We start from the raw sequence: 26150 nt of genomic DNA, 5'->3' as shown, positions 1-26150 counted from the left end.
CGGCAGGCCCTGCGCGCGCGGCGCACTTCCGCCTGGCACACGGCCACTTCCGGCGGGGGAGGGCGCCGGGCAGGGGCTGCGCGCCCCGCCGGGGAGCGGGTGGGGAGGCGGCAGCCGGCGGCGCCCCTCGGCGGCGGTTGGTCTCCGGGAGGGCGGTGGGAGCGGGTTCCTGCTCCCGCACGTGCTTGGCGATGGGGGGCGGCCTGGGTGGTTGCAGGTTCATAGGTGGTGGTTGCAGGTTCTTGGAGCCCTGCCGTGACGCCGCGGCGGAGACGCCGCTCACACGGGGCCCGAGCCGGCAGCGTGGCCACGTGCCTCGCAGACGTTAAAACACGCGCGCACGCGTCTTGTTTGTAGCAACGTTAGCCAGAAATGGGGAGGAGCCCGTCCCCCTCCCCCCCGGCAGAGGCACACGCGTGGGTTCTGTGAAGTCTGCACGGAGCTGCCTCCGCGCGGCGCCGGCCTGGCCGTTGTTTGTCCAGGACTTGCGCTGGCGCGTCGGTGCCCTCGCCGGGCCTGGGCCTCTGCTCGTGCCCGTGTCCCTGCTCTGGGCGGCGCGGACGCTCCCGAGCGGTCCCAGCAGTGAAACAGGCGCGGGAGCTCCGGGCTTGGGTTTAACGGGAGGGATCTGGCTTGCAAACCACGCGCAAGACCCTGATCGCGGTAATTCTCCGTTCCGGGGCTGGTGCAGCCCCATTCGAAGCGCTTAGCACGTGCGGCGGGCGCCCGGCGGCGGAAGGGGGAACCCCACCGCCGCTTTCCCCGGCGCAAGCGCCGCCCCGCCGGGCGGAGGGAGCCGCCGCCGGGCCGGGAGGGCGGCGCCGGGGCCGCGCCGGCCCCTCCCGCTGCGCCGCGGCCGCTTCCTGCCGGCGCCGGGGCCTGTTGTGGTTCCGGGGCGGCGGCAGCATGGAGGCGCCGGGAGCGGCGGGCGGTGAGCGGTGGGGCCGGGCCGGGGCTGTCGCCGCCGCCGCTGTCGCCCCCCGCGCTGACCCCGCGTGGTTTTTGTCCCCTTACAGACGCTGCGACGCTGGCGGGGCCCGACCCGGAGCTGGCGGCCACCATGGGCTTCTCGGGCTTTGGTGCGTGGCGAGTCCCGTCGTCCCCCCCCTTTGCCCCTCGGGGCCTCGGCGGCTCCCGGGGGCGGCGGCCGTTGGCGGCCCGGGAGCGGAGCGGAGCGGCCGGGTCACCCCGCCGGGAGCGCCCGGGAGCGAGGTGGGTCACTCTCAGAGTCTCCCTTTTCGCCCCCGTTTTTAGGGAAGAAAGCTCGGACTTTCGACCTCGAAGCCATGTTTGAACAAACGAGAAGAACTGCCGTGGAAAGGAGCAGGAAAATCCTGGGTAAGTAACGTGACCGCTGCCAGCTAATGCTTTTTACTGTGTACTTTGTTTTTCTGTGCTGGGGTGAGGTTTTAAGTGCATCAGCTTGCCCCCCCCCCCCGCTTTTTTTTTTTTTTTTTTTTTGAAAAAGTAGGTTTGTTCTAGGAAGACTATCTGAAGCAGTTTGGGGCTTAGTAAATAGGCAAGTTATTAATTTACATATGTTATCGGAGTGCATGAAAGACAGGCGTGTGCAAGGTTCTGCTTGTGAGGCATTGCCAGCAGGCACAGAGGGAAAGGTGGGATTGGAATACAAGCTTCTTTCCTTCCTTATTTTAGTTGGTTGCCTATTTATTGTGGAAAAGGAGCTGGTACAGGTGGATTTAATTTAGAGTGAACAGAATAAGAAAGAAGAAACAAGGGAATGCCTTTTGTGTCTTATAACATAGAGCAGGTTTTGTGGCTGCCCCCAAATCGGTCTTCACCCCCAGCTGTGCTCGAGGTGGGTAGGTTTTAAAGGTGGCAGCTTGGGAAGGGAAGATAGCGAAAATGATATGTTTTGCTTCTGCTGTCCAACCGAACACCATTCTAGCGAGGATCTTTGGGACACAAAGCCACATATGTTCTAGAATTCCCATTGCCAACCCAAACGTCCACAGTTTCTCCCTCCGCCTGTACAGCGTATATGGAATATGCTTTTGTCTTTTTTTCCATGTGATGCTGTCATCTTTGAGTAACTTCTGTCCCACTGCATTAGGCTTAATTCAGCCTCTAAGATGTAGCAATTTGTGAAGATAGTAGACTTTGAAGCCCCTTGTTGTGAAGACAGTAATTCTTCATGAAAGAATGAGATTATCTCAATGTTAATTATATTCGTTGTTTTAATTGTACGCAGAATCATGCGAGCAGACCCCTGTGGAGGCTTGTTGGTTTTATGGACTTTATGGCACTGTGAAATTCATGTATATAGGGGATCCCAAAATATGATTTGCATGCTTTTCTCCTACTGGCTAAATCTAAACACAGCAAGAATTCTTCCATGTTCAGAACCTTCTATGTTTGATACTGGTCCAGCTTGTGCTATCCTTGTCCCTTTCGAGAGATCAGCTGATTACATCATGTTTTAGTTTAAGATGGAAATCCTGTAAACAATTGGATTGTTAAACAGTCAAATTGTTAGATTGATGATTGATTGACTGTTTGATTAATAAACAATCAGAACAAGTGATGTAGTCTTTTGTAGAGCTTTTTGAATTGCTGCATTTTGAATTTTTGTTTGTTTAACTTGAATTTTTGAAATGAAAGAAAAATTTCTAGAATCTTTGCTGTAATGGAAGCACAGCATATTGTTCATTGTGAGATGAGTTATTTTTCCAAAAATGACAAAACAAAACTTTGTATTTAATTCAGTTGTTTACCTTAAAAACAAATTTTGCCATTTGTAACATAGTACTTGAAAAGGTGTAGAAACATTTTGTAGCCCAGACTTCCTTTTTTTAATAATATGAGCATTCTATTTCCAGATTCCCTAAAATACCCTCCTCACTTTAACTGTTTGGAATATGTTTGATAACATTTGGAAACATCTCCTCCATCTCGTCTGCTACCCAAGAAGAATTGAGATCAAAATGTGTTTCCTAGTTCTGTATTGTGCAGATGTTTGTGTGTCTCTTAAGAAGAAAATGCTTTTGTGTTGTACTGCAAGGCACAGTTTTTAGCTGATAGTTTAAGAGACAGAGAACTGTTTGCTAACTATGTGAGAGAGGAAACAAGAAAGTACATTTCTTGTATAGGGAAAAGATGAGAAAGTGTAATTTTTCTCTGCTTAAGAGAAGTCATTTGAACATTTTAAGAAATGGAGTATCTGTTCCGCTGTCTCAATCTCACCATCCTGTGTAAGATTCTTATTGAAACTTTTAAATGGGAGATTGTTTTATGTTGGTTGTGCTGTTCCATTGGGATTATTTTCAGTAAGTGAAATGGGAATAAATACAAAGAGTTGTGACAATTTATTTTCCATATATCATATATTTAGAATTTAATTATTTACACTTATGTATAATTATGTATTAACTTGGTTCTCTGTGCTATGCAAATTTCAAGAACTGTATGAAGTAGTCATACTATTTGCTATCATGCTATATAACGCTGAAAGTATTTCAGTATCAGCATCATGATACGATCAACTTATGTTTGGTAGTCTATACAAACTAATGACTGAAAGGTGCTTGCATTTTCCCCGAGACATTTTGTTTTTCTGAGTGATTGTTACATTAGCAGTGGAAATCTGATAATGTTTTACTTGATCTTACCTTTTCAAACATTTCATATGGGTCTGAAAATGAAGAAAATTGTTTTACTGTGTTTAGACCTCAAATTTCATTACTTTCTAGAAGTCTTAATTATTTGTCATTTACTTGCTCTCTCCGTATTCAGAGGCTCGTGAAAGAGAGAAGGAAGACCAGGCTGAAAAAGAATTTAGATGTCTGCAGCCTGATTCACCAGCTTCAGCCTCAAGTGCAATAGGAGCTGAGTCCACATTAACCCCAAGGTACTTAAATATGGTGGACGATCATTCCATTTAACAGCTTCCTTATCTGAAGGGCTTGCTTTTTCTTCTGCTTTTTTTGAAGAGCATAAGCATCATTTGACTTGTGTGAACGTGTCTATGTTATCTAAAGTCTTTCAGTGGAAATATTGATTCCTGAAAGATATGTCAATATTTACAAATGTTAATATTGTATATAGTCAGTAGTTAATTTTGCCGTGTAGTGTTTCAGTCTGAGAAGAAAATTCTGTTTCAAAATTTCTTTTTGACAATTGCTCAAATAAACTGTGGACTTTCACTTAATTGACTACACAATGTACAATACTATAGATCCTGTGTTATACCCTATGCGTAAAGGAAACATATTCTATGCTCCCTTTCACCTTTGGTGTTCTGAGATACCTTTCTGCTGAAATAATGGAAGATGACAAGAATTTAAATGTAATATGATTGTGTACTGCATTTGGGGATTTCAGTTTAAGAAATCAATTAAAACAAATGGTAAAGTGGAAAGTAACCAGATGATCCAGAGCCTTCCCCAAATCTGCTTTTTTAGATAAAGGACTTGAGAGAAGAGGACTCTGAACACTTTGTATAGCTCCTTTTGAGTATTCTGAGTTAGGTAGGCTCTGGTAACTTGCAAGAGTTCTCTTGATGTTAAGGGTGTGTTGTTTTGTTTTGGTTTTACTGAGGATTGAGAAGAGAGGCCATGATGTGAAGAGCTGGTGGAACTGGAAGCTGAACAGATGTCAGCTTTTGTATCTCCTTGTAAGCTGTGGTGTGTAGTGTAGAACTTAGTGCTGAAAACAGCAGGAAGCTAGCGAGGGAGATATGCCATTGTGATTCAAAAGGATAATCCTAAAACTAACATTTGAAGTATGTAATATAGGACTTGGTAGAGTATAAAAGCTTTACTAACAGCACCTCTTTATATGGTGTAGATGTTAATAGTTATAAGCTGATACAAAATAACCAGCTTGTTCTATTGTGCAAAAAAGGCAACATTTTCCTGATTTTTTTATTTATTTTTTAAATACAATTACATTAAATTATCATACTAGCCCCCATACTGATTTTTATAATTGTTAGAAAGGACTTGGTCATTCCAGAAAGACACAAAGAACAGCTATTGATTCTTGTTATTTTTGAACTCAGTTGCTACAGAGACATTTTAATGGTTACAGTAGTTATACATTTAAGTACAATAATAATTATGCTTCGTGAAATGAGAACACCTACTAGTGTCTAAAAGGAAAAAGTCAAAGAAAATAGCATGTGCGATGTGAGGAGAGTGAACGTGTTGGGGGGATATGCCCACGTACTTGCACAGCTCTCGGAATGTTTTTCGTTATTTCCACTCTCAGTGTGCCATCTAGACTCTAACGTAGCTTTCTTTTTTCCTCTTACAACGTTTCTCTTATTGAGGAGGTAATCAGGGAAAGCAGAAAACTTAATTCCTTCCACCTCTCTGAATCCTGGGGGAGGGACTGCCAAGTCAGTTCTTCTTTCTTTACCTCTTCAGATTCAGGGAGGCCATAAGGCTGAAAGTTGAAGGGAACACGGCTAAGTGTCTGCTTTGTTCTTTTGTTCTTCTTTTGTCAGCACCATTGCTGGCTGCTGTCAGAAGGACGTTACTCAACTAGATGGGCTTTTGGTATAGCTCCATTTGGACGTTCTTATGTTTGTCTTCCTTTCCAATCGGGGCAGAGGATACCAATAGCTGTAGCTGGGGTACTTGGCTGTCTCTGTCAAAGCTTGGACTGTGGTGAAAAATATCTCTGGAATTCTGGCCCTTTCACATGCTGAATGATTATACTGCCCTTCAATATACTGAACTGTTTGAATTGATTTATTTATCCTCCCTAGCAAATGAGGGAAAGATAAGGATATGCAATTAGGAAGGAAGCTACATGTTGTTCTTGGGCGTCTATGGAAAGATCTGAAAATGTGGGAATCCAGGATTGGAAGGGCCTCCTTGAATCATTGTGTAGCATACACTGTTCTCACTGGCAGCTGTGTTATATGCTTGGTTCCATTCCAAAACTAGTTAAATTGTGTGCCTTTGGGGGAAAAGATTTGTGGTTTGCTGGTCTGAGAATGCATATCAACTCTTAAGACAACTCTTCTGCACATACTAGAGTAAAATTAACAATTTGACTATAGCTAAATTGAAGAGCTCTAATGGACCCGAATCCTCCTCAGGTGCTGGAAAAGCTTCCTTTATCAAGAAGGCTATTGATTGCCCCATTGTTGTAAAGTAGGAGGTGCTTATTTTATTTGAGTTAGATTTATTAGACAGGCATATTCTGACCTAGATCTTTAAATGTCTCTCATCGCTATGCAAGACAAAGTTTGTATGTAGAGGTAATATCTTTTATTAGGCTAGTAGATATAGCTGGAAAAGTTAGACAAGCTTTTATGTATGCAAGCCCGTATCACTGTAATATCTGAGGACCTAATTCATATTGTTCTTAGTTTGTTTTGATTTCTTCCTAAAATAGAATTCAATTTACTCATCCAAGACAGATGTCCACTGTATAACCTATTACCTGCTTGGTGGACAGCTCTTTTAGGAGGCGCACGTTCTCTGACACAATTAGACAGTTTAGAACCTCTTTCTCTAATCCTTTATTGTGTTCTTGAACTTGTATGTTTTTATTACTGTTTTTAAGTGATAACCTAAACTTAAAAAATACCCCTCTATAGTCTTTTTTTCTTTTCATTGTTAAACTATCTTTTGTAGTCTGCCTACTTGTAAATCATATGTTCCTAAAATACAAGCTCACAAAGGACTATCTTGCAATGTGAGTCTATTATCTCACAGAATCTGAAAGGAAGAGCTGGTGTCCACTGCAATGTATCACTGTAATGATGCACTGTAACCTAGGCTTACTGCAAGAAAAAGCTCTTAAACTCTCTTGAAAGTAATGTTTTAAAATTCTTACAAGTTTTCTGCTTACCAGTTTCAGACATTCTGCCTGCTGTTAGAATACCGCCTGCTTGTTAACTACCAGCAGAGGGAGCACACTTACTTTGAATGAGCTGAATGAACGTGTGTTAAATAGTTCTGCTTACTTTTCAGAAATTTCCTAATGCCAAAAATGTGTTCATGTTCTTGAAATAGCAATTTTTAAAATTTTTCCATGCAGAGACGCAGCCTGTAGTGAAAGTGAAGATAGCTCAGATGAAGAGTTAACTGGTCCTTCTGTGCAATCCCAGACTTCAGCTCGAGGTCAAAATGAGGATACTGATGATGATGATGATGAAGAATTCATTGGGCCACCACTTCCACCTGGGTTCAAGGACAGTGATGACGATCATGATGATGATGATATACAGGAGGAAGATAATGTAAGTATTTTATTCCTCTTTAATGTTTAAACACTTTGAGTAGACCCTTATTTTTAACTATGCTCTTTCTTTTATGTTTGAATTTGTGGGTGAAGTGTATGACTGTTATTTGAAATGCAGATTTCATGTGATTTTCCTAATGACTATTAAACAAATGCAAATGCAAAATTCTTTTAAAAATATCTGGATTTTTTTAAAAAAAACACACATGCATGTGAATCTCTGATGATGAATTTCACTTGTATACTTTAACTTCACTCTTTTTCTTGTTTGCACATTATGCAGAACTAGGAGCAATGAAGTAAGGGTTTTTTGTTCTTTTTTTTTTAACCTGAAAACGTGCATCTCCAACAGATAATGTGAGTAATAGTTACTGTCTTGAAAGTACTGTGTTGATACTGAAGGAGATGCTTAGTTTTGATCAGTTTTGGATCTGAATAGTTTTCAATCTATTTCAGGATCCAGAGTTTGAAAGTGTACTCAATATGGTGAATCCAGATGCTTGTCATTAAAAAAAAAACACAAAACAAAACAAAAAACCACTGAATTTACACAAAGAAGAAAAAATGTAAAAAGTGTCCATTAATAGCTGGTAACTTTGTCTATGTACTAGGAAGTGGTAAATCTCAACAAATGCATGCTTGTTCTGCACAGGTGTTCTTTCTTTGGGGCCTCATCAGAATGCCCTTCTAAATCACAGCTCTCCCAAGCTGTCCCCATTTCTCTTCCTAGAAAAAACAGTCTTCTGCTCTGTTGTCAGCACTTCTGAAGCTTGTAACTGCCTTATAGTACTGAAATATTGAAACCACACAGAGAGAAACAACCAGGCTTGGGAATTGAGTCCTGCAGGTATCTTTAATCTTTGGGAGAGTAAAAGATTCTCCTAGAGAGATACTCAGAGGTATACTACACTAAAATAAAACAGTGTAAACTTGAAATCATGTTATAACCTGGCAACTAAACCCAAATTTAAACCTCATGTTTGCTAATATTTTCACTGAAGTATCACACAAAACTATGCATCAGAAATGTCTTCTAGTTACTCATCCCGATCTCTTCTACACAAACTTTATTCTTAATTGCTTGTGTCTGTGTTACTTCCTTACCTACTCTGTTTTTATTTTCTTAAACACAAACTGAGATTTGAAAATACCAGTATTATAAGCAAAAGTTGTCTTTAAAAAAAAGGAGGGAAAAAAAAAAAGGAAGTGACATTTCTGTGGAAGAAGACTACGTAATTAATGTATCACATACTGGAATATATAGCCCTCTTGTCAAGGTCTTAAAAAATTAAACTGATTTCTAAACTGAGTATCTGTAGATTGCTCTTCCTGATAATTGAGGGCATTTTGCACATGTTGGAAAATCATGGGGAATTTTGTTTAAAACCATCTTTTCACAATAGCTGCAATAATAGTGGTTCTTCATATATACCTAAATTTTTCTTATAATTCATGCCAGAAATTTCTAGTTTTTTTTTTCTCAAATGAGAATTAATACAAATAGCTTATGGATTGATCATAATTATGTTGTAAGACTGAATTAAAATTTGGGAAAACTTTGCCTCTGGCTCCTTGGTCTGATAGAGGTGTCACTTTCTGCAGTTAGCAAAAAGCATCATATATTTACCCTGCATAATTCAATTCTGAAATAAAATAAATATACACACTTTCAATAAAGTGTGGTGGCAGTGGTCTTATCCAAAAGACTGTTCACTACATATGGGCAACACAAATGCTCTAGTCTTGCTCTGCTGTTACTTTTTGACTTATATTTTACGTGGAAAAGCATTATTGCATTTGTGGAACCTGGGAATAAATAACTTTTTTTTTTCCATGAAAACCACGTTGGTGTGTACTAGAGAAAAAACATGAAAGCCTGTTGTAAATTCTGACTAAGCAGATCGCTGTGGTTTTACCACTGATCTTTGCCTTTGTCATCACTGTGATGAAACAGGGTTATGATAAACTCTGTTAACAGCACTGTGATAGCCACCCATATAGCAGAATTGTTTGGCAGCATCGAAGAAGATTTCACCACATCGGTTGAGTAAGCTATAATGGAAATACACTAAATATTAAACATCTGTTTTATTGCAACATCAGTGGAAGGCTGTCATTCTTTGACATCTCTTTTGTAAGCAGAGTAGTTTTATTAGGTTCACATGAATCAACAGTCCTGTATATACTACTGTTCCAGTCTGTGGTATTATCAGGTCTTTAATCTCAGTAGTAAGTGCTGTACAGATTCCTTGATGTAATCACGTTCAAACTACAGATTAGTGCCAAGTTGTAGCCAACTCCTTCATATGTGTATAATTATGGAATAAATTAGGTCCTTTAGGAAAATGTAACTAAATGCTGAGCAGTCATTTAGGCAGCATGGCAGTGTGGGAAAACAGTATTATTTAATAACTGAGAAATTACAGAAAGATGCATAAAATCTTGTAAGTCATAAACCTGTGAATCTTTTTAAAGGTAATAGGTATGTTCCACAGAACAGGATAAGACTTTCAGTGGTAGAGGTAGCTTATGAAATGAAGAGTGGGTTATCAGCAGTGAAATAGCAAACATCTGTTCCTTTTTAATCCCTCTGTGTTCAGGAGTGTGCTGTGTACCTGTTTTCTGTTGTCCTTCGTCAAAGGTGGCTGCACCTTAGTAGGGTTTTGTGTTTTGAAATCTCTAAAATGAATTCTACTATAAATATCTTTTAAAAAAGCCTGGATTGTTAATTTAACTTAAGATCTCATGTGCCATTGAGATAAGATGTTTTTTTCCAGAATTGCTTGTATAGATGTTAGATTTATGATTCTGAGCACTGAAAATATAATTTATTTTCATTTTCTATCTCTAAAGGGCAGTCAGCACCTTGCTTTGTGTAACTCTTGCTTTAGTTCTGTAAATTTCTCAAAAATGCCAAAGGGAAAACAATGTGCAGAACCAGCTGATTTAATTCAACCTGTCTTTTTCAGTGTTTCTTACTAGGCACTTTGTTTGCTGCTTGACTGTTTTAATTTCCAGCAACATTAAGGTATAGGTGCTCTGTATTGATTTATGTATTTGAATAATGCTACAACTGGCTTGAAAAAGTGTGGTTCCTGGGAGCCAGAGTTAATCAGACAGAAAGGTAACATGCAGACTGGTGTGATTTAAGTTTGTCTGAACTTAAGACAATAGTTACAAAACAGTCTAGAATAGATTTGGTTGAGAATAAGCAGAGCGGCAGAAATATGAGACTTGTGGGTTTTCAGTCTAAACAGTTAATTTATAACCGGGAAGATTTTGTGTCAGCATGGATGCCAGAGGCCTTTGGGGTCTAGAGCCTCCCCTTACTGCTGCTCATGAACTCAGTCCTTTCCTTTCCTGTGAAGGGAATAAGGAAACATCTGTGCTTTCCTGATTTCCTGTTGATCGATTGGTGATCACAGTAAGATCCTGTGAGTCCCCAAAAAAGCAGGTGTTAATGTTATGAGAACTCTCTAATTCCTTTCTCTTGACTGTGCATCAGGCTGTGGTTGGTACACATGGGGGCAGAAGTGGGAGACAAGAAATGAAAAGCTCCAGTGAATAATTCTTTTGTTTTATTTTTTTTCCAGATGGATTATGAGACTGTCCCTCTTTTGTTATCATACTTTTATGCTGATATAACTTATTTAAAGCATAAGCAAATATTTATATTTTTGACTGTGAAGGAAACAAATTTTTCTTTAGTAGATGTATGAATTGTAGTTCTGTAGTCTGAAGTCTTTTAGGCTTTGTATGACAGATAACAGGCATCAAAATACTGGCTTCACCCTAGTAGTTTGCCACTGTTTCTCAAACCTGTCTTTAGATGTGATTTTTAGTGGAGGAACATGGTTTTGCCTCCGCTACTTGTTCATTTGTTGCTTTGCTTTCTTAGATGAGACCATCAATAGCGGTAGTTATCAAAATTAGTTGCTAGGAGATGTATGTATCTTTTTAAGTCTAGGGATGGCCCAGAACTGTCCAACTTACATTGTGTATGCTATGAATGATCATCAGGTGGGAGTGTTAACTAGTAGTTATTACCCTGGATTGGAATTTTTCATACCTTTATTGTTGTTTTTATAGGAAAATTAATAATAGCAGTTAATTGCTGAACACTCTGCCTGTAAATGCTTGGAATCAGCACTGTTAGTTTTTAAATGTTACACATTCATGTAATTTGCTGACATTGGTGTGTAATCCATACTGAATGTAAATTTCTGAGTTGAGCCATATATTGCATTATATACATGAATTCTGGCTTGACTTACTTTTTACTGTAAATTTACAGAACTTCATTTTTTATATTCACATCTTCATGGTAGCTGTTGTAATGCATCTCTCTGATTAAATTCAATGTTAGTACTGATGGTAGTTATATTTCACAAATAAATGTTTAGATTTAATGGCTGTATTATATTCACCTCCATTCATTGCAGCAGTGATGGCTCTTAACAAAGCACAATATATGCTTGTAAGTACTTACGCAAATATTTTACAGGGTTTCTTTGTAGTAGTGTAAGAGACACTGCTGCACTGGCTTTGATTTTAAGTATGGTGGTATGATTGGTCTTGTGTCCCTCTGACATTTTCCTCGTTTTAGTTTTCTTTCTATATGGAAGACTTGCATTAATTGGCAGAGTAAGGAAGATGAGGCATAGAGTTGCTTATTTGAAGCATGGTCAGTGCTTTTTTGTAGTACTTTTTCTCCTAATGGAGCAAAAAGCTTGAAGGGGTTGTCAGTGCCTGTTTTTCACATGGTCATAGCATTGATGGGGAGAGGGAGCCAGCAGAGTATGTCCTGTAGCCTGAAGCTTTTCATGTTTGGTTTCATCTCCAAAAGTATGCTGCCTTCGGAAACTTGAGAAAAATCTTTTTGTTTCCAAACAGGTGTATTAAAAGGGAGAAGGGCTTGTATTTTAGAGGGCAGATTCATATTAAGGGCAATATTTTTTATGGTAAATTTTGAATTTTTTAGAGGCTTGGGTGAGGTGCGAGATATGTTGTACTCTGTGAGCTTTTCTTCCCCGGGCAAGGTGCATTTGGGTGCATCTTGCTTGTCTAGTGCTTGTGCAATCAAAATAAAGATTGGGTGGAGGAGATCAGGAGACTAGCCAAAGCAGTCATGTCAGGATTGGAGGGTAGACAGTTTTAAATCTAGGACATAGTGAATTTTTCAAGGTAAGATGTGACACCTATTAAAATACATTAGTAAAAGAGTGTGTATTTGGGAATAGTCACTTATACATGTGATTAGATAAACGAGCTAAGATACTTAACAGGATGTAATGGAGCACTAACACCTTGCAATGCTTTTTTCCTCACCTGAAGCAGCAGGCATAGAGCTGGTTGTTAGAAGAATTTGCCAGGTGAATTTGTAAGGCTTCTTATGGAACTTAGTTACAGTTCATTCCTCTTTGGAGTCAAGCGCTTTTTCTCCTTGAAGTACCAAAGAGATACTAATCATGCTGTAATTATGTCCCTGAAAAAAGGTACAGCCTTGGGCCTCTCCAAGGCTGTACTCTGATTTGGGCATATTTCCAAAAAGATATCCAAAGTTGTAGAATCGTTTGGAGCCACTTTTAAATTTTTGCAGGGATTAACAAGACATACCAGTAATACTCATTTGTTTAGAATGGAGGAAAGCCATTTCCTGCTGATATATATATGGAGAATTTAAGTAGACTATAATTACTCCAATTAGAATTTGGCTATGGTGCTAAGCTAAAAATCTTTGTCTTGTAAAAATAAATATATGTTACGGGAACTTAAGTCATCCTGAGAAGCTTTTACATTTAGGTTGAGAGAGTGTCTGTCCTGGTAACAGATGAATCATATTTACCCAGGCATGTTTCATCTTGTCTGAAGAAGAAAAAGTAAACTAAAGGACTTGAAGAAAGATCTAGTCTGCTTACAGCTGCACAATGCAATTTGTATGTGTGCTAGAGAGACAGAAAAATGCAGTTTTGAGACAGGCATTCTTTTTGAACTACCTTTATTTTTTGCCTAGGTAGCAATTACCATTGCTTTCAATTTCCTTTTGCGTTACCTTCCCATATGGTCAAGAGGAAAAATGCTTTTGTGTAATATCTATGCATAATATGTTTTGGGGTCTTGACAGTGTTTCTTCTGTAAGAATCAGGAAAATTATTTTCTTTATATAAAAGTTCAAACAAGTCATTACAGATTTATTTGTATTAAATGTCATTAATGGGCCTGCCATTGTTGTTTGCTTGTTGTTGCGGTTGCTGATTATCTCAAACATGAATTAGAAAAGATTTGCAAGCTTTACTAAACTTAAAAGAACAACAAAATCAACCCCCTGAATTTTGTATAGTGAGGCTCAGTATAAAAATGTGAGAGAATTAGTCAGAAGCTGGAAGGGAGGCAATACAATAAGAAACTGAGAATGTAGGACTGATGCATCATACAGGCACTGTACAGGAACCTCGTAGGATAACTCCTCTAGCGAATGTTTATCTTTCATAAAACAAGGATAGGTTTTTGCTTCCCTCCTCTCCAACCCAGGGCCCTAGCACAAGTGATTACCAATAGTCCCTTAGAGAAAAAAATGTGCTTACAAGATCTCTACATGTCAATTCTGTAGAGCATGTTAAAGCCAAGCCTTCTCTGCTGTATGCCATGCCATGACTTTTTGGAAACATGATTTTGGTCTTAATTTCACTGAATATGAGAAATGAGGATTGGGTAAGCGAGCGACAGGACGCGAGGCAATGGGCACAAACTGAAACACAGACACTTCCATCTTAACATGAGGAAAAACTTTTTCACTGTGAGGGTGACAGAGCACTGGAACAGGTTGCCCCGAGAGGTGGTGGAGTCTCCTTCTCTGGAGATATTCAAAACGCGCCTGGATGCAATCCTGTGCAATGTGCTCTAGGTGACCCTGCTTGAGCAGGGGGGTTGGACTAGATGATCTCCAGAGGTCCCTTCCAACCTCAGTGATTCTGTGATTCTGTGATTCTGTGATCAGTTAATCAAATTGGACATACAAAAGTCCATGGGCCCTGATGGGATATACCTACGAGTGCAATGTCCCGCACCGAGGGAGGAATAACGCCATGCACCAATACAGACTGGGGTTTTGTATAGCATTTATACCTGCTGGAAAGCAGCTCTGGGGAGAAGGATCTGGGGGTCCTGGTGGACAACAAGTTGACCATGAGCCAGCAATGTGCCCTTGTGGCCAAGAAGGCCAATGGTATCCTGGAGTGCATTAGGAAAAGCATTGCCAGCAGGTTGAGGGGTGTGATCCTTCCCCTCTACTCAGCCCTGGTGAGGCCACATCTGGAGTACTACATCCAGTTCTGGGCTTCTCAGTGCAAGAGAGATATGAAGCTGCTGGAGAGGGTCCAGCAGAGGGCTATGAAGATGATTAAGGGACTTTCATCTCATATGAGGAAAGGCTGAGAAAGCTGGGACTGTTTAGCCTAGAGAAGAGAAAACTGAGGGAGGATCTTATCAATGTATATAAATATCTGAAGGGAGGGTATAAAGAGAATGGGGCCAGACACTCAGTGGTGCCCAGTGACAGGATGATGGGCACAAACTGAAATGCAGGAAGTTCCATCTGGAATCTAAGGAAAAACTTTTTCACTGTGAGGGTGGTCAAACACTAGGACAGGTTGCTGGAGTCTCCATCCTTGGAGATATTCAAAAGCTGTCTGGATGGGGTGCTGGTCAACCTGCTGTAGGTGGCCCTGCTTGATTGGGGGGTTGGACTAGATGATCTCCAGAGGTCACTTCTAACCTCAACTGTTCTGTGATTCTGTGAAATTTTAGAATTTTACCTGTATAGATAGATATTTAGTCCTATGATTTTTCTTCTGTATGTCTTTTGTGAGGTAATCAGTAGGTATATATTTGTCAACTTCAAAGTATTAAAAAATTAGAGATAAGTAACTTTGGTAGTATAAAATAAAATGTGCCATGATCTAGAACATAATTATTGTTACTACTATCCTTTTTAAGGAAATTTAGAGATCTTCTTATCTTCTTTTTCTTTTTTTCTCCCTCTTTGCTACTTTCTACCTGATGGAGCCTATGGAAGGCTCCTTTGTGAGCTTTTAGTACCACTTCTAAATTTGGAAATGTATCTGTCAAGAATGATACAAAGTGTTTCTTCATCTCTGGGCCAGATACTCTGCGGCTGCAGAGCTCCCACGTTTGGAGCATGAGATTCAAATGCTCATTTCTCACACACCGTTGGTTTCTTTGTAGCCAGAAGATTTCGTGGAAGCTAATGCCCTCAGAGAGTAAAAGTGCTGTTTTCTGCCTGCCGTGTTTGAGGCATGGGTAAATTTGAGGCCTTTTAAGGAAAAAAAAAAAAAAAAAAAAAAGTCTTTCAAAGCACATAGTTTTAAATGAATATTTCAGACACGAGATTGAACTTTCTTTATAGTGTTATTAAACAGTAATATGTAGCTGTAAATGTCATATGAAATTCAATTTGTGCAATGGTGTATGAACGTATTACTTTACTTCTAACAGAAGTTAGGATGTTTGAGGTGAAGCTAAGTTGGGGGTGAAGGGACCAGACTTCATTTATTGTTCAAGAACCTAAGACGCTTAAGAGTCAGAACCTAAGACACTTAAGAGCTAGCTTGAAGTGGGGACTGCCTTCTTACAGGATGCTTTTATTGGCAATTGCTGCAACAAATTTCCAGAGTACTTTTATAAGGAAGCACAATTAACATATCTGTTACTATGTGGAATACATAAATGGAAGATGCTAGATTTTCTTTGCGTCTGGCATATGAATGTTATCTTTTTCAAAAAGCTGTCCATACTCTAAACAGAGTAGTGAGAAATACAGGTGTGTAGAACTTTTGCTTGAATGAACAGAAAATAAAGTGGATGATAACAAGTATTTGAAATATTTATGATTAAGATGATTAAATAATTTTGAAGGTCTGTGTTTGAAAGAAGAGTGTAAGTGACATGTAGTTACATTTCCTTTCCAAAACAAGTCTTCACAGGATTTTTGATTAACAAATGATTTATGTTAAACTGCTGGAACTGCAGACTGCTCCAGTGGTATCCTTGGAGAGCAATTTTGTTGACTCTTGGAATGTCTGCTGTTTGTTTAAAAGATGGCTTTAGATTTTTATGAACGTGGGACTACCGCATGTAATGTTTTACAACTGCTGCAATGGCATCTCTTATTTGCAGGTGGGCACTTAGCAGTATACAGGGACTTTACATACTTGATGCTGACGCTATCCAGATCACAAAACAATCATACAGAACTTGCTTTACGCTTAGTTATCTTCTTTTGTATTTTAATACCTAATACAATAATTTTCAATTTATTAGGATCTTGCATATTATTTTGCTGCCTTTTCTACTACCTACCACCTTGTTTAGTATTTATAAATGTTTATTCAGCTTGCATCATTGTAACTGAGGATTGATAAATGTTCATATAACATTTATGGGAATATGCTACAAAAATTTTTTTGACTTCCTTTCACAAATCAAGACGTACTTTTTCCAAAGGGGCAAAAGAATCATAAAGCTATGAATTTTTATTAACCATCTCCTTTCATGCTCCAATCTGAGGCTTTTGAAATGTGTTTAAAGATGTTACTTGGATTCTAGTGAGTGTAATTGATGCTTTATGTAAACTGTTTATTCCTTTATTCTACTAAAGATAATTTATTTTAACTTTGAAAATTATCAGTGTGTTTTACATTTGTTGATTTTGTAGAAAAACTTTTTGAAATGTCTCAAAGAATACCTACTTAATGAGGAAGAAAATAGAAGAAGAAAACTGAAAAAGAAGCCTTTAAGCTCTTACATCTATGTATGTGAGAACTGTAATGTAATTTAAAAACTCAGGTGAGTTAGAAATAGTATTTAATTTTCAATTAAAATATTATTTTGTAAAGCAAAAATCATTTTCATATCATTATCATCATGCTCGAGAATAGTGGAAAGATGATAAATTATATAACCTTCCCTTCCGAAAAAAAACCCCAACTGAGTATGTATATTCAGTGGGACTACCATCATGGTGTGTTTCCTTTTACACTATTGATGAGACAGAAAATACAGACAAAACACAGTTTGATTAAAACAACAAAGATGATATGAGTGACTTCCATTTTTGTTTCCAGGCTTAATTGATTAATCAGTGTCAGTAATTTAAAATGTATGAGACATTATAGCAAAGTGCACTCTTGAGGTGCAAAGAGTAGCTGGTAGAACTAAGCAGTCTTTTATGTGTCTGTATGAGAGCGGCGACTGACTCCCGAAATCACCCCCGTGCATTCCAGGCGACTTGCGGCTGTGTCGAGCTCTGTACAGGTTAGCTGCTGAGGAATGTGCCACGGGGACGTGGGCAAGCTGTTCACTGTCTGCTGTTTTGACTGCACTGCTGTTTGTACCTGAGCTATGTGGCAGAAACATGAGTTTGAGCTCACCTACATGAGATGCGGTCACATGCTTGCCTTCAGCTTTATTTGGTAGGCCTTAACCCGGATAATGCCAAATAACGTTAATATTCTGGTCTGCAAAGTATCGTTCTTCTTTTCTTCCCCAAAAGTGCACTAGGGGGCAGTAAAAACATCTCAGATGCACCACTGTCTTTCTAGAACTGCTCTTTGTCTTGCATAGTTTCTGCGACCCTCTTTAGTAACCAGCTTGGAAATTAAATAGCGCTTACTATTTACTTGCTGAAAACCGTCTTCAGAGTAAATAGTACTTTGTAAAGATTTAAATGAGATGCATGGAGTTCAGTGCAGTGAGTGCCTGTATGTTCTTGTGTGCTGAAACACCAAGTTTCAAATGAGGGTTGGACTCAGTCCACCAAAAGGTGGCCCTTTTACAGTATGCGGCCTTGGTCCCATTGGTCCTATTGAATATAATAGGTCATCTTTGATACAATAACGAGTATGAATTCATGAAATAAGTCCTGGAAGAACTATGGAAATTAGTAATAGAACTCAGTTTTCTTTGCATGACCAAAACTTCTGTTGTGGAAAGAATTTTTGAAGAGTTAAAATATATAATTAATTCATTTAAAAACATCCTGGAATGAAAGCAAAAACCAGAGTTCCCACTAATATGTGGGTTGTTTGCATGGAAATGCTAGAAGGCTTGGCTTGTTGTTACTTTTTGTGTCGGTTTTTTTGTGTCGGTTTTTTTGTGTCGGTTTTTTTGTGTCGGTTTTTTTGTGTCGTGGTGTTGTTTTTGGACAAATATTTCACAAATATCACAATATATATGGTATTTCCCTATCACTCACTGTACGGTGGGTGTATTTGTAGATTAGCTCAGATGTCAGAAAGAGATGAGAATGTTTTTTAGAGCTACAATGTCCTATTTAAGGAATTATGACTATTAATATCTGCCATTATTAGCTTAGATAAATTAGCTGGTATCTTCTTATGCTGAAGTACAGGAAACTATAGGACTTAAGACCACAAGCAGAAGAATTTGGAAAAAATCTTGTTTTTTTTTTCTTTTTTCATTTAAAAGGTGAAACCAAAAAAATTGTGTTTCTTTATTCATATAGCCTTTTTCTTTTTTTGCTTTCTGTTAAATAATGGGATTGTGAACTTCTGAAGATGTGTTGGAGGATGGTTCAGAAGTCATGCAGGATTTGTGCAGCAGCTTATATCTTTAGATGGAGTGGGAAAATGAACCGAACTTTTAACAGAGACTTCCCATCTCTAACTTTTTTCTTTTATTTCATTTTATTAAATGAAGTATGAAAGATGTCTTGGCTGAGTTGGACCATATAGCTTTCACATATTGGAGTACTCCATTCTTTAGTCCTTCCCTCATATATCAAGAAAAATCTGTCCCATTGGCAAAATGTAGTCAGTGCTCTGTTATACCAAGCATGTATGTCATGTAATGTGGATGAATTTGCATTGATCACATGGCAGACAGTTAGTTATGATTTGGCACTTTGCTTAGCAGTGGGGCTCTTGGGGCAGAGGGTAGTAGGTTGTGTGGGCCACTTGCTATATGGTTTCTTCTAGTGGGCTGAATCAGGCCCACGAACTGCATCTTATCCAGCACTATAATAAAAAACAGAGGGTAGTGGGGGAAACCCTTCTTCTCCAGGTGGCTAAGATTTATTCACCATGTTCACTGTTTACTTCTTGGGTCTTGTGAAACAACAATGATGCTAAATCTCCAGAATTTCAGAACAAACAAAATATTGGCGGGACAATTGCAAGCACAGTAGAAAGAGGGTTGCAAGTAGTGCACATCTGCCACAGCCTGTGATTAGTGCATGTCTCATTAGTCAAAGCTAATTGCAGATACTTAGAGCCTCCTTGAGCCTTCAGTGTACAACTCTGCTAGTTCAAGCCTTTTTTTGAAATACTAAAAATGAAAATCATGAAAGACTTGAGTTTTTAGTGATAATACAATAGTTAATGAGAAAGATAAAATCCTTTGGCTTTTCTCTGTTGGCAACCTTTACCATTATCTTGGTATAGGCAGAGATTGCCTGCTCATTTTGCTGTTAGTCATTGTCTCCAAGTGACAACTAACAAAAATTAATGACATTTTCTGAATGTTATTGTGCCTTCACCTCTGGGCCTACTTTGAATCCTATCTTTATATTTACTGCAGATTGAGTAAATATCTGTTGCTTGGAAATATTATTGTTGTGCTAAACAAATGTGCAGGCATAAAGTAAATTTTTGCCTTTGTGAAAAAGACTGAGTTGACAGAATTGAAGGGGTTGGATTAGCAAAAAAAGATCAGATTTCATTTAAAAAATGCACTGTATCCGTAAATATGATAGCTGATGCAGACAGATAAATGTAAAAGGCAAATCACGTCAGCATTAGATTTCAAGGTGAATTTCCAGTTCTTTGGAAAAGATGAACTCTCATTCTTCATGTCTTTTTCTTGCTTTGGGGGGGAATATTCTAAGCAGAAGGAGAAAAAGGTGTTTAATTCTTAAACTTTTGAACTACACCCAAATGCCAACAATTAAGGCACTTAAAGCAATTAAATCTTCAGCCTTTTGGAATTTTAGTGCACAATTTTCAAACTCAATCTTTCAGACTTGTTGTTAAAATAGAATGTAATTTAGATTTATGTATATCAAGAACTTTCTAGGCTTAACTTAAAATATAAATGGGGGTAAGAAGAAGCATAGCTCATAGAATAATTACTGTTTCTTTCTCAAGTCAGTAATCTCAATTCAGGTTTTGTGCATTGTGTGGTTTACTGAGACTTATCTGCCTTTTTCTGACCGACCTGGTACAAGGGTGTCTTGGAACATGCTGTTCTCTGCAAAGACAGCAAACTTACATGCTAAGCCATAACCACATCTGTAGGGAGCAGCTGGCTTTCAATGCTACCAGATTCATAACCTTTTCCAGTACAAATAGTCAGCATGTCTCTTGCAAAGTAAATGTCATGGTGTAAGTGTTCTTGTTGTCTTAAATATAAGAATAAACATATTTCTCAGTGACATTCCTTCTTTAAATAGATTAATTGTTTTACTAGCCTTTCTACCAAGTACCAAAAATAAATACCAGGAATGGAAATTCAAAAGAAAAAATAACTAGCTTAATCATCCTTAGTGTCTACTAATTGCCTATACCTATTTTACAAGACCACTGTGACACAGAGTACTGAATCACTTTAAAGAAAACCCCCTCTTGTTCTGTAGTTTTAAGTCCCAGTCTTTGCAAGTGTCCTGTGCCTTGTTAACTCTTTCAAAATCAAGTTGATTTTTAACTCCATTGAGTCTGTCTGTGGAAAAAATTAAAATTCTAGAGATGTAAACTCCCACATGCTAGTTGCTTTTCTTGTATCTGTTATGTGTATTCTTCCTAGGTCTGCTTTTGCTTAGGTTTTCCTTGCCTGGTGTAGATTTCATACATGGGTGTGCAGGCACAGCGGGTGGCATGTTGGGCTGCATAGAAACATGCGATAATTTTATGACTGACATCAGTAGACGTGTGTGACATCCAGGATGAAATCCTAGAAATAATGATGACACAGTAAACCTCACAGAGTATCCCTATAGAATATATTTATAAAATTCAGGCATGGATTTCTTTTCTGCCAATGATATAATGACTTTTTTTTTATGGCTCTTCTCCCAGAGTCCTTCAGAGTTGTTGTTCTCTTTAAGATTAAATACTGCCTTAACTAGCAATTTCTTTGGGTGAGGGCAGCTGGCTGTAGTTGTTTTCTGGTGTCTCCTATGGTTTTTTGCTTTCTTCTGCCACAGACCCGTTCTCTGTGGTAACAGATGTTTCCTCATAAGGTGCCTTGTAGGGATCAGGCATACTGTCGCTCCTCTGTGTTCCCTTCCTGCTGGTGTCCTTCTCTCTGGTGACTCCAGGTCAGATCTTTCTCCTTTCTGAAAAGGAATCTCTTAGAAATAATTTTTTTTTAATATCAGATAATGTTTTTTATTTTAATAGTACAAGTCCATAAGTAATGGAATAATAAAGGAAGTTTCTGCATTTAACAACTGTAACTTTAAGGGAGGTCCTTTCAATTATCTCTAAATTAAGGGCATAAATAACAGCAGACTTTATGAGAAGGCCCAAAGGTGGCTTGCTGTGATTTCCCTAAGTCTTGTAGCCTAAGCAAAAATCTGCAATTGGTGTTTGAATGCAGAATGAGCAGTAGCCAATTTATGCTCTTCATTTTTAGCAAAAATATTAACTCCCCAAATAAGATAAATGTCACAATCTAAATTAATTATAACCAAGCTATTTATAATGCTATTTTAGCAAGCATCTGTCCAAATCAAATGGTAGTTCTGAAAACTAGTTCTCTACTGTCAAGTAATAGTTGTCAGCTGTAGTTTAATTCTTTGTAGTTTAATGTAATTTTGCATTAGTTTGCCTCTTGGGAGTTGTCTCATAATGTAGGAACTTATGGAAGGTGCAACCCTGTCTGATACTTTTGGGGAAAAAAAACCTCATGATGGACTGTGCAAGCAGGTTTGGTTGGGTAGCAGAAAATCTTAGAAATTACCCAGCTTTTCTGGCTGATTAAGAGAATTTGTGTTTATCTGCATCTTGAAGTATTGGATAGCATCAGATGTGTGGTAGCAGACCTTCTATAGTACGTTTCATCACAGATCAAACACAGCAGTTAGATAATACAGAGATGAATTAGGCAATTAGGAATCAGTAGTATGAGAAAGCACTTGACAGCAGAGGAAAGTAGTGGGGTAAGAACTGGGTGTGGATCCTTTGCTGTTAGTGAGGGAGAGAGAGTGTCAGAAGAAGAGTTTGTATAAGGTGAAATATTACTCTGAAAAGTATGGAGAGAGAAAAAAACCCTGAAGACATGGGATGGCAAAGACTCTATCAGTTATGTATGAATCTAACCTACTTGTTTGGTAAGTATAATAAGATTTTTTTTCTGGAGCCAACCTTGACACTTCCTGGTTTCTCACCTTTGCTGGGTATTACAGTATAATATAATTTTCCTTTGTAACATTTAACCCTAACTTATACCTAGGCAAGAAAGTGTCTTCAGGTTACCTTTTCTCTGGCATTTGCATAACCATTAATGTAACTGGTAACCTTCAGAACTAAATTGAGTGTGAGAACTTTCTAATAACCATTTTGGTTCAAAGCTGTGTTTGCATATTTTTAACAATTTCTGCTGATAAAAATAATTCAGGAGTGATGAGGCACAGAGAATGTAAGAGCAAGATAACTTGAGGCTTTATGGATTATATGTTAGGAAATATGTCTTGAAGGCCAGGAGCCTGTGGGAAAACCTGATGTTAGAGTCCAAACATTTTAATGTGCAGCATGTTTGTATTTAAACTAAGGTGAATGAAATATATATATTATCTCTAATCTGTGACCACTCATCTCTCATAAAAGAAGACAACCCACCTTTAGTTTGAAAACACTGCATGGCAACACCTGATAATATGCTGCCTGAGCCCCTGTCTCTGCCACTGTTCTTGCTGAAACGGTGTGGAGGCGAGGCTCTGCGGCACACTGACAGTAATCTCTGTGTCTGGCACTTTTAAAATGAGAAGGGCTTACTATCTAAGCATCGGGCTTGACATACCATACCTTGTTGTGATTTCAGGTTCTAAGGGGGTCATCTCAGGTCCTTTGCCCATTGGGGTAGATAAAATAGTGTGCAGTTTACAATATTACTTGTGAGTTATTTATGAGTTTAAGTGAAAGTTTGTGAACAGGCCTATTGTTTGAACATTAATGATCCTCTAAGAGCAAATATCTAAGCTTACAGAAAAATCCAGTGTCTTAGCCAGAAATCCCCCACTCCCTTTATTGTGCAAAATTCTGACAGTGCAATGTGTATCTACCCTGTGCCTGTCAGTATTAATAGATACTTCTAAGCTCTTGATACCCACAACCAACTGCAAAAATCTATTTATATGCATTTACTCACTCTTGCTAGCTTGTTCCCTCACTTATATTCCACACCACTGGAATTGTTCAGTGTCATAGTGACTGTGAGGATTTGGGAATGCACGAATAGTTTATGGTGGGTTTTAGCACATTTTTGTACATATTTGTGTCAAACCGCTGATTGTATTTTAAATGCAGGGTTCTTTTGCCTTCTCTGTTTTCTTATTTCTGCAATGCACTGCAATTCCACGGGAAGGTAGTTCGCAGGTAAGAACAGGTTGCCATTAGTGTCAGGGTTTTCCCACTGTAATAGATTGCCATATACAGTAGTGACTTCTACCTGAAAAAATTGGTTTACAAAGGGAGACTTCAGCTAATAAAGTGAACTGGGAGGAGCTTTTCCCTATCTGTAGAAGTTTAAGGAGCTTGAAGATAAGAGGATGCCATCATTCTCTACTCTGGCATTCATTTTGGTATCTCAAGCTGGATGCTACCTATGGTAGCCAGATGTAGTGAGGATGTTGAGTGTCTTATATGTGATGAATCTCTAAGGCTGTCCATGGAAGGTAAGCTAAACTTGAAGGCACTTTGCATGCTTGCTTTCTAAGTGATCTGTACACTCTTGTACTTTATCTTTAAACAGAGTAATGACATTGAAAAGCTCAACGTAAAGCAGTTCATTTGTAGGCCTATCTACTATGCTTTTCATGTGGCTCCCAAGAGGTGAAATGTAAATTATTAAAGAGTCCTGGGAAACAGTCGAGCCTAGGGCAGCAGGAGGTGTTACGTGAGATACCATTGGTTTCAGAACTAAGCCGTATCACTTCATGGCCCGCATGTCAAAGGGAGATGTCAAACACAAGGTTAATGAGAAGGATTCAGGCCTGTAGTTGTCTGGAAAATGTCCATAACAGAATTTGAAAAAAATTTGAGACAAAGTTCTTGGACTGCATTTGATTCAGAGGATTTGTAGGTTGTATGTTCCTTCCCATCACTGCAACTTTTTATATTTGTTTATACGCTCTCTGCTTCTTTCTCGCACTCATTTTTGGCTTATTTTATACTCTTATTTCTCTTTTGATACAATAGAAGGTGGTACCTATACTTAAGCACTTGCTTGTTACGGGGGAAGAACTATTGGAAGGTTTTTTAGCTTGCTTATTTATGGAAACAGCAGTTAGGGAATCATGCTTTCCCCAGTAACTTCACCAAAGTCAGTCAACCAGGAGATAAGAAATACCACAGATCTATTTGTGTTCTCTGCAAATGCAAAATTTCACTCGTAGTATGAGTATTAGGCACAGAGGGGTTTTTTTAATATATAATGTGTTCCTTTTGTTTATTTTTACTTTGTTTTATAAACAAGCTTGTAAGAACCTTAGGGTATCTCAAAGTATGGAGTATTATAGATGTCACTTAGTAGTAGTCTTTCTTACAGCTTCTGGCTGGGTAGAATCTAAGCAGCTCAAACGCATGAATTAACTTGCCATATTTATTAATGTATCATTGTAGCATATCTGCAAGATGGGGCATTTTTTCCCATTTAAGACATGATACTTGGGCAGACAGGCAGTGTCTTACTGAAAATCTCACAGCAAATATGTTGCAGGGTCTGTTATCTGGAGTTCCTTATGTCTAGGACTATTCTTTCTCTTGACCCCCAAATAAAGGGATAGAGCTTAACATGAATATCAGAAGTCATCGTCTCTATACTGCATGAGTGTGCATGAGTAACAAATATCTTGTTAACTGTCTATACTGTCCAAGTTGAAGATGTATGTTGTTATTAATCCATCTTTGCTGGATTAACAAGGCTATAGTGTACAAGATTAATAGTGACTTAATTTGAATCATATGTGCCAAACTTAATTTTAGATCATTATACATCAAGAAGACTCTTCTGTTAACTCAAGTAATCTTCGTGTAGTATGAAGGATCTGCAGCAGCTCCTTGTGGAGCACAACAGAAAGTCTATCAAATAATTTTAGGGAAGATCTCATTGGATATATCTAATATTCTTTATTTTTAACGGTTGTGGAGTGAGAAGTATATACAAGGGCTTAACATAATGTCACTACAAGTCAGTAAGGAATGGCATTTTTGAATATTTGCCGCCTTTCTCCATGCACGCAGCTAAAATTATGTGTTGTCTAGACAATGGATCTCTACCTTAATCTGGGTTGAAATACGAGAATGTTGCTTCTGTACCCTTTTATACCTCAGATTCCTTTTAGAATGACTGCACAAGTGTTGGGTTTGACATGTGGTCATCTTTCCACTAGAAAATGTGTTTGAGGTCATTGTTCTGTTTCCATACAAGCCACAACTAAGCAATAATGAATATTATTTGTTTAGTTGCTATGTAGAAATTAATGGTTCTGTATTTAATCATGTATCTTGCCAGGTTTAATTGCAGTCATATGGAATCTTCAGAGGTTACATTACATTTATAGAAATTAGTATTTTTGGTATATGCTGGAGACATCTCTCCATGCATAGATATCATAGTAAGGCATATAATATAAAGCATGTTTTATAATTCTTGGGCATGTCCTTTAAAAATGATGGGTT

The 26150-nt window shown here is 38.7% G+C and overlaps 1 protein-coding gene across 5 annotated transcripts in view; it reads left to right on the top strand.

The window, feature by feature from the left end:
• Positions 1–117: 117 nt before the first annotated feature.
• Positions 118–26150, top strand: part of WDR70 (WD repeat domain 70) — a 147088-nt gene continuing 121055 nt past the window's right edge. For 3 of the 5 annotated variants that reach the window (XM_026087250.1, XM_026087254.1, XM_026087253.1), the window contains exons 1-5: positions 883–931; positions 1017–1079; positions 1255–1338; positions 3754–3868; positions 7015–7216. In XM_026087250.1, the coding sequence (XP_025943035.1) occupies positions 907–931; positions 1017–1079; positions 1255–1338; positions 3754–3868; positions 7015–7216 (489 nt within the window). In that variant the 5' untranslated portion in view covers positions 883–906. Of the gene's footprint in view, positions 137–414; positions 664–882; positions 932–1016; positions 1080–1254; positions 1339–3753; positions 3869–7014; positions 7217–26150 lie in introns of those variants that run through there. The other 2 variants (XM_026087251.1, XM_026087252.1) reach the window with 2 other exon arrangements.

Source organism: Apteryx rowi, unplaced genomic scaffold (genome assembly GCF_003343035.1).
Source record: "Apteryx rowi isolate R43461 unplaced genomic scaffold, aptRow1 scaffold_71, whole genome shotgun sequence".
NCBI lineage: Eukaryota > Metazoa > Chordata > Aves > Apterygiformes > Apterygidae > Apteryx > Apteryx rowi.
The sequence above is the reverse complement of the archived record's forward strand: the minus strand, read 5'-3'. Positions and strand labels throughout refer to the sequence as shown.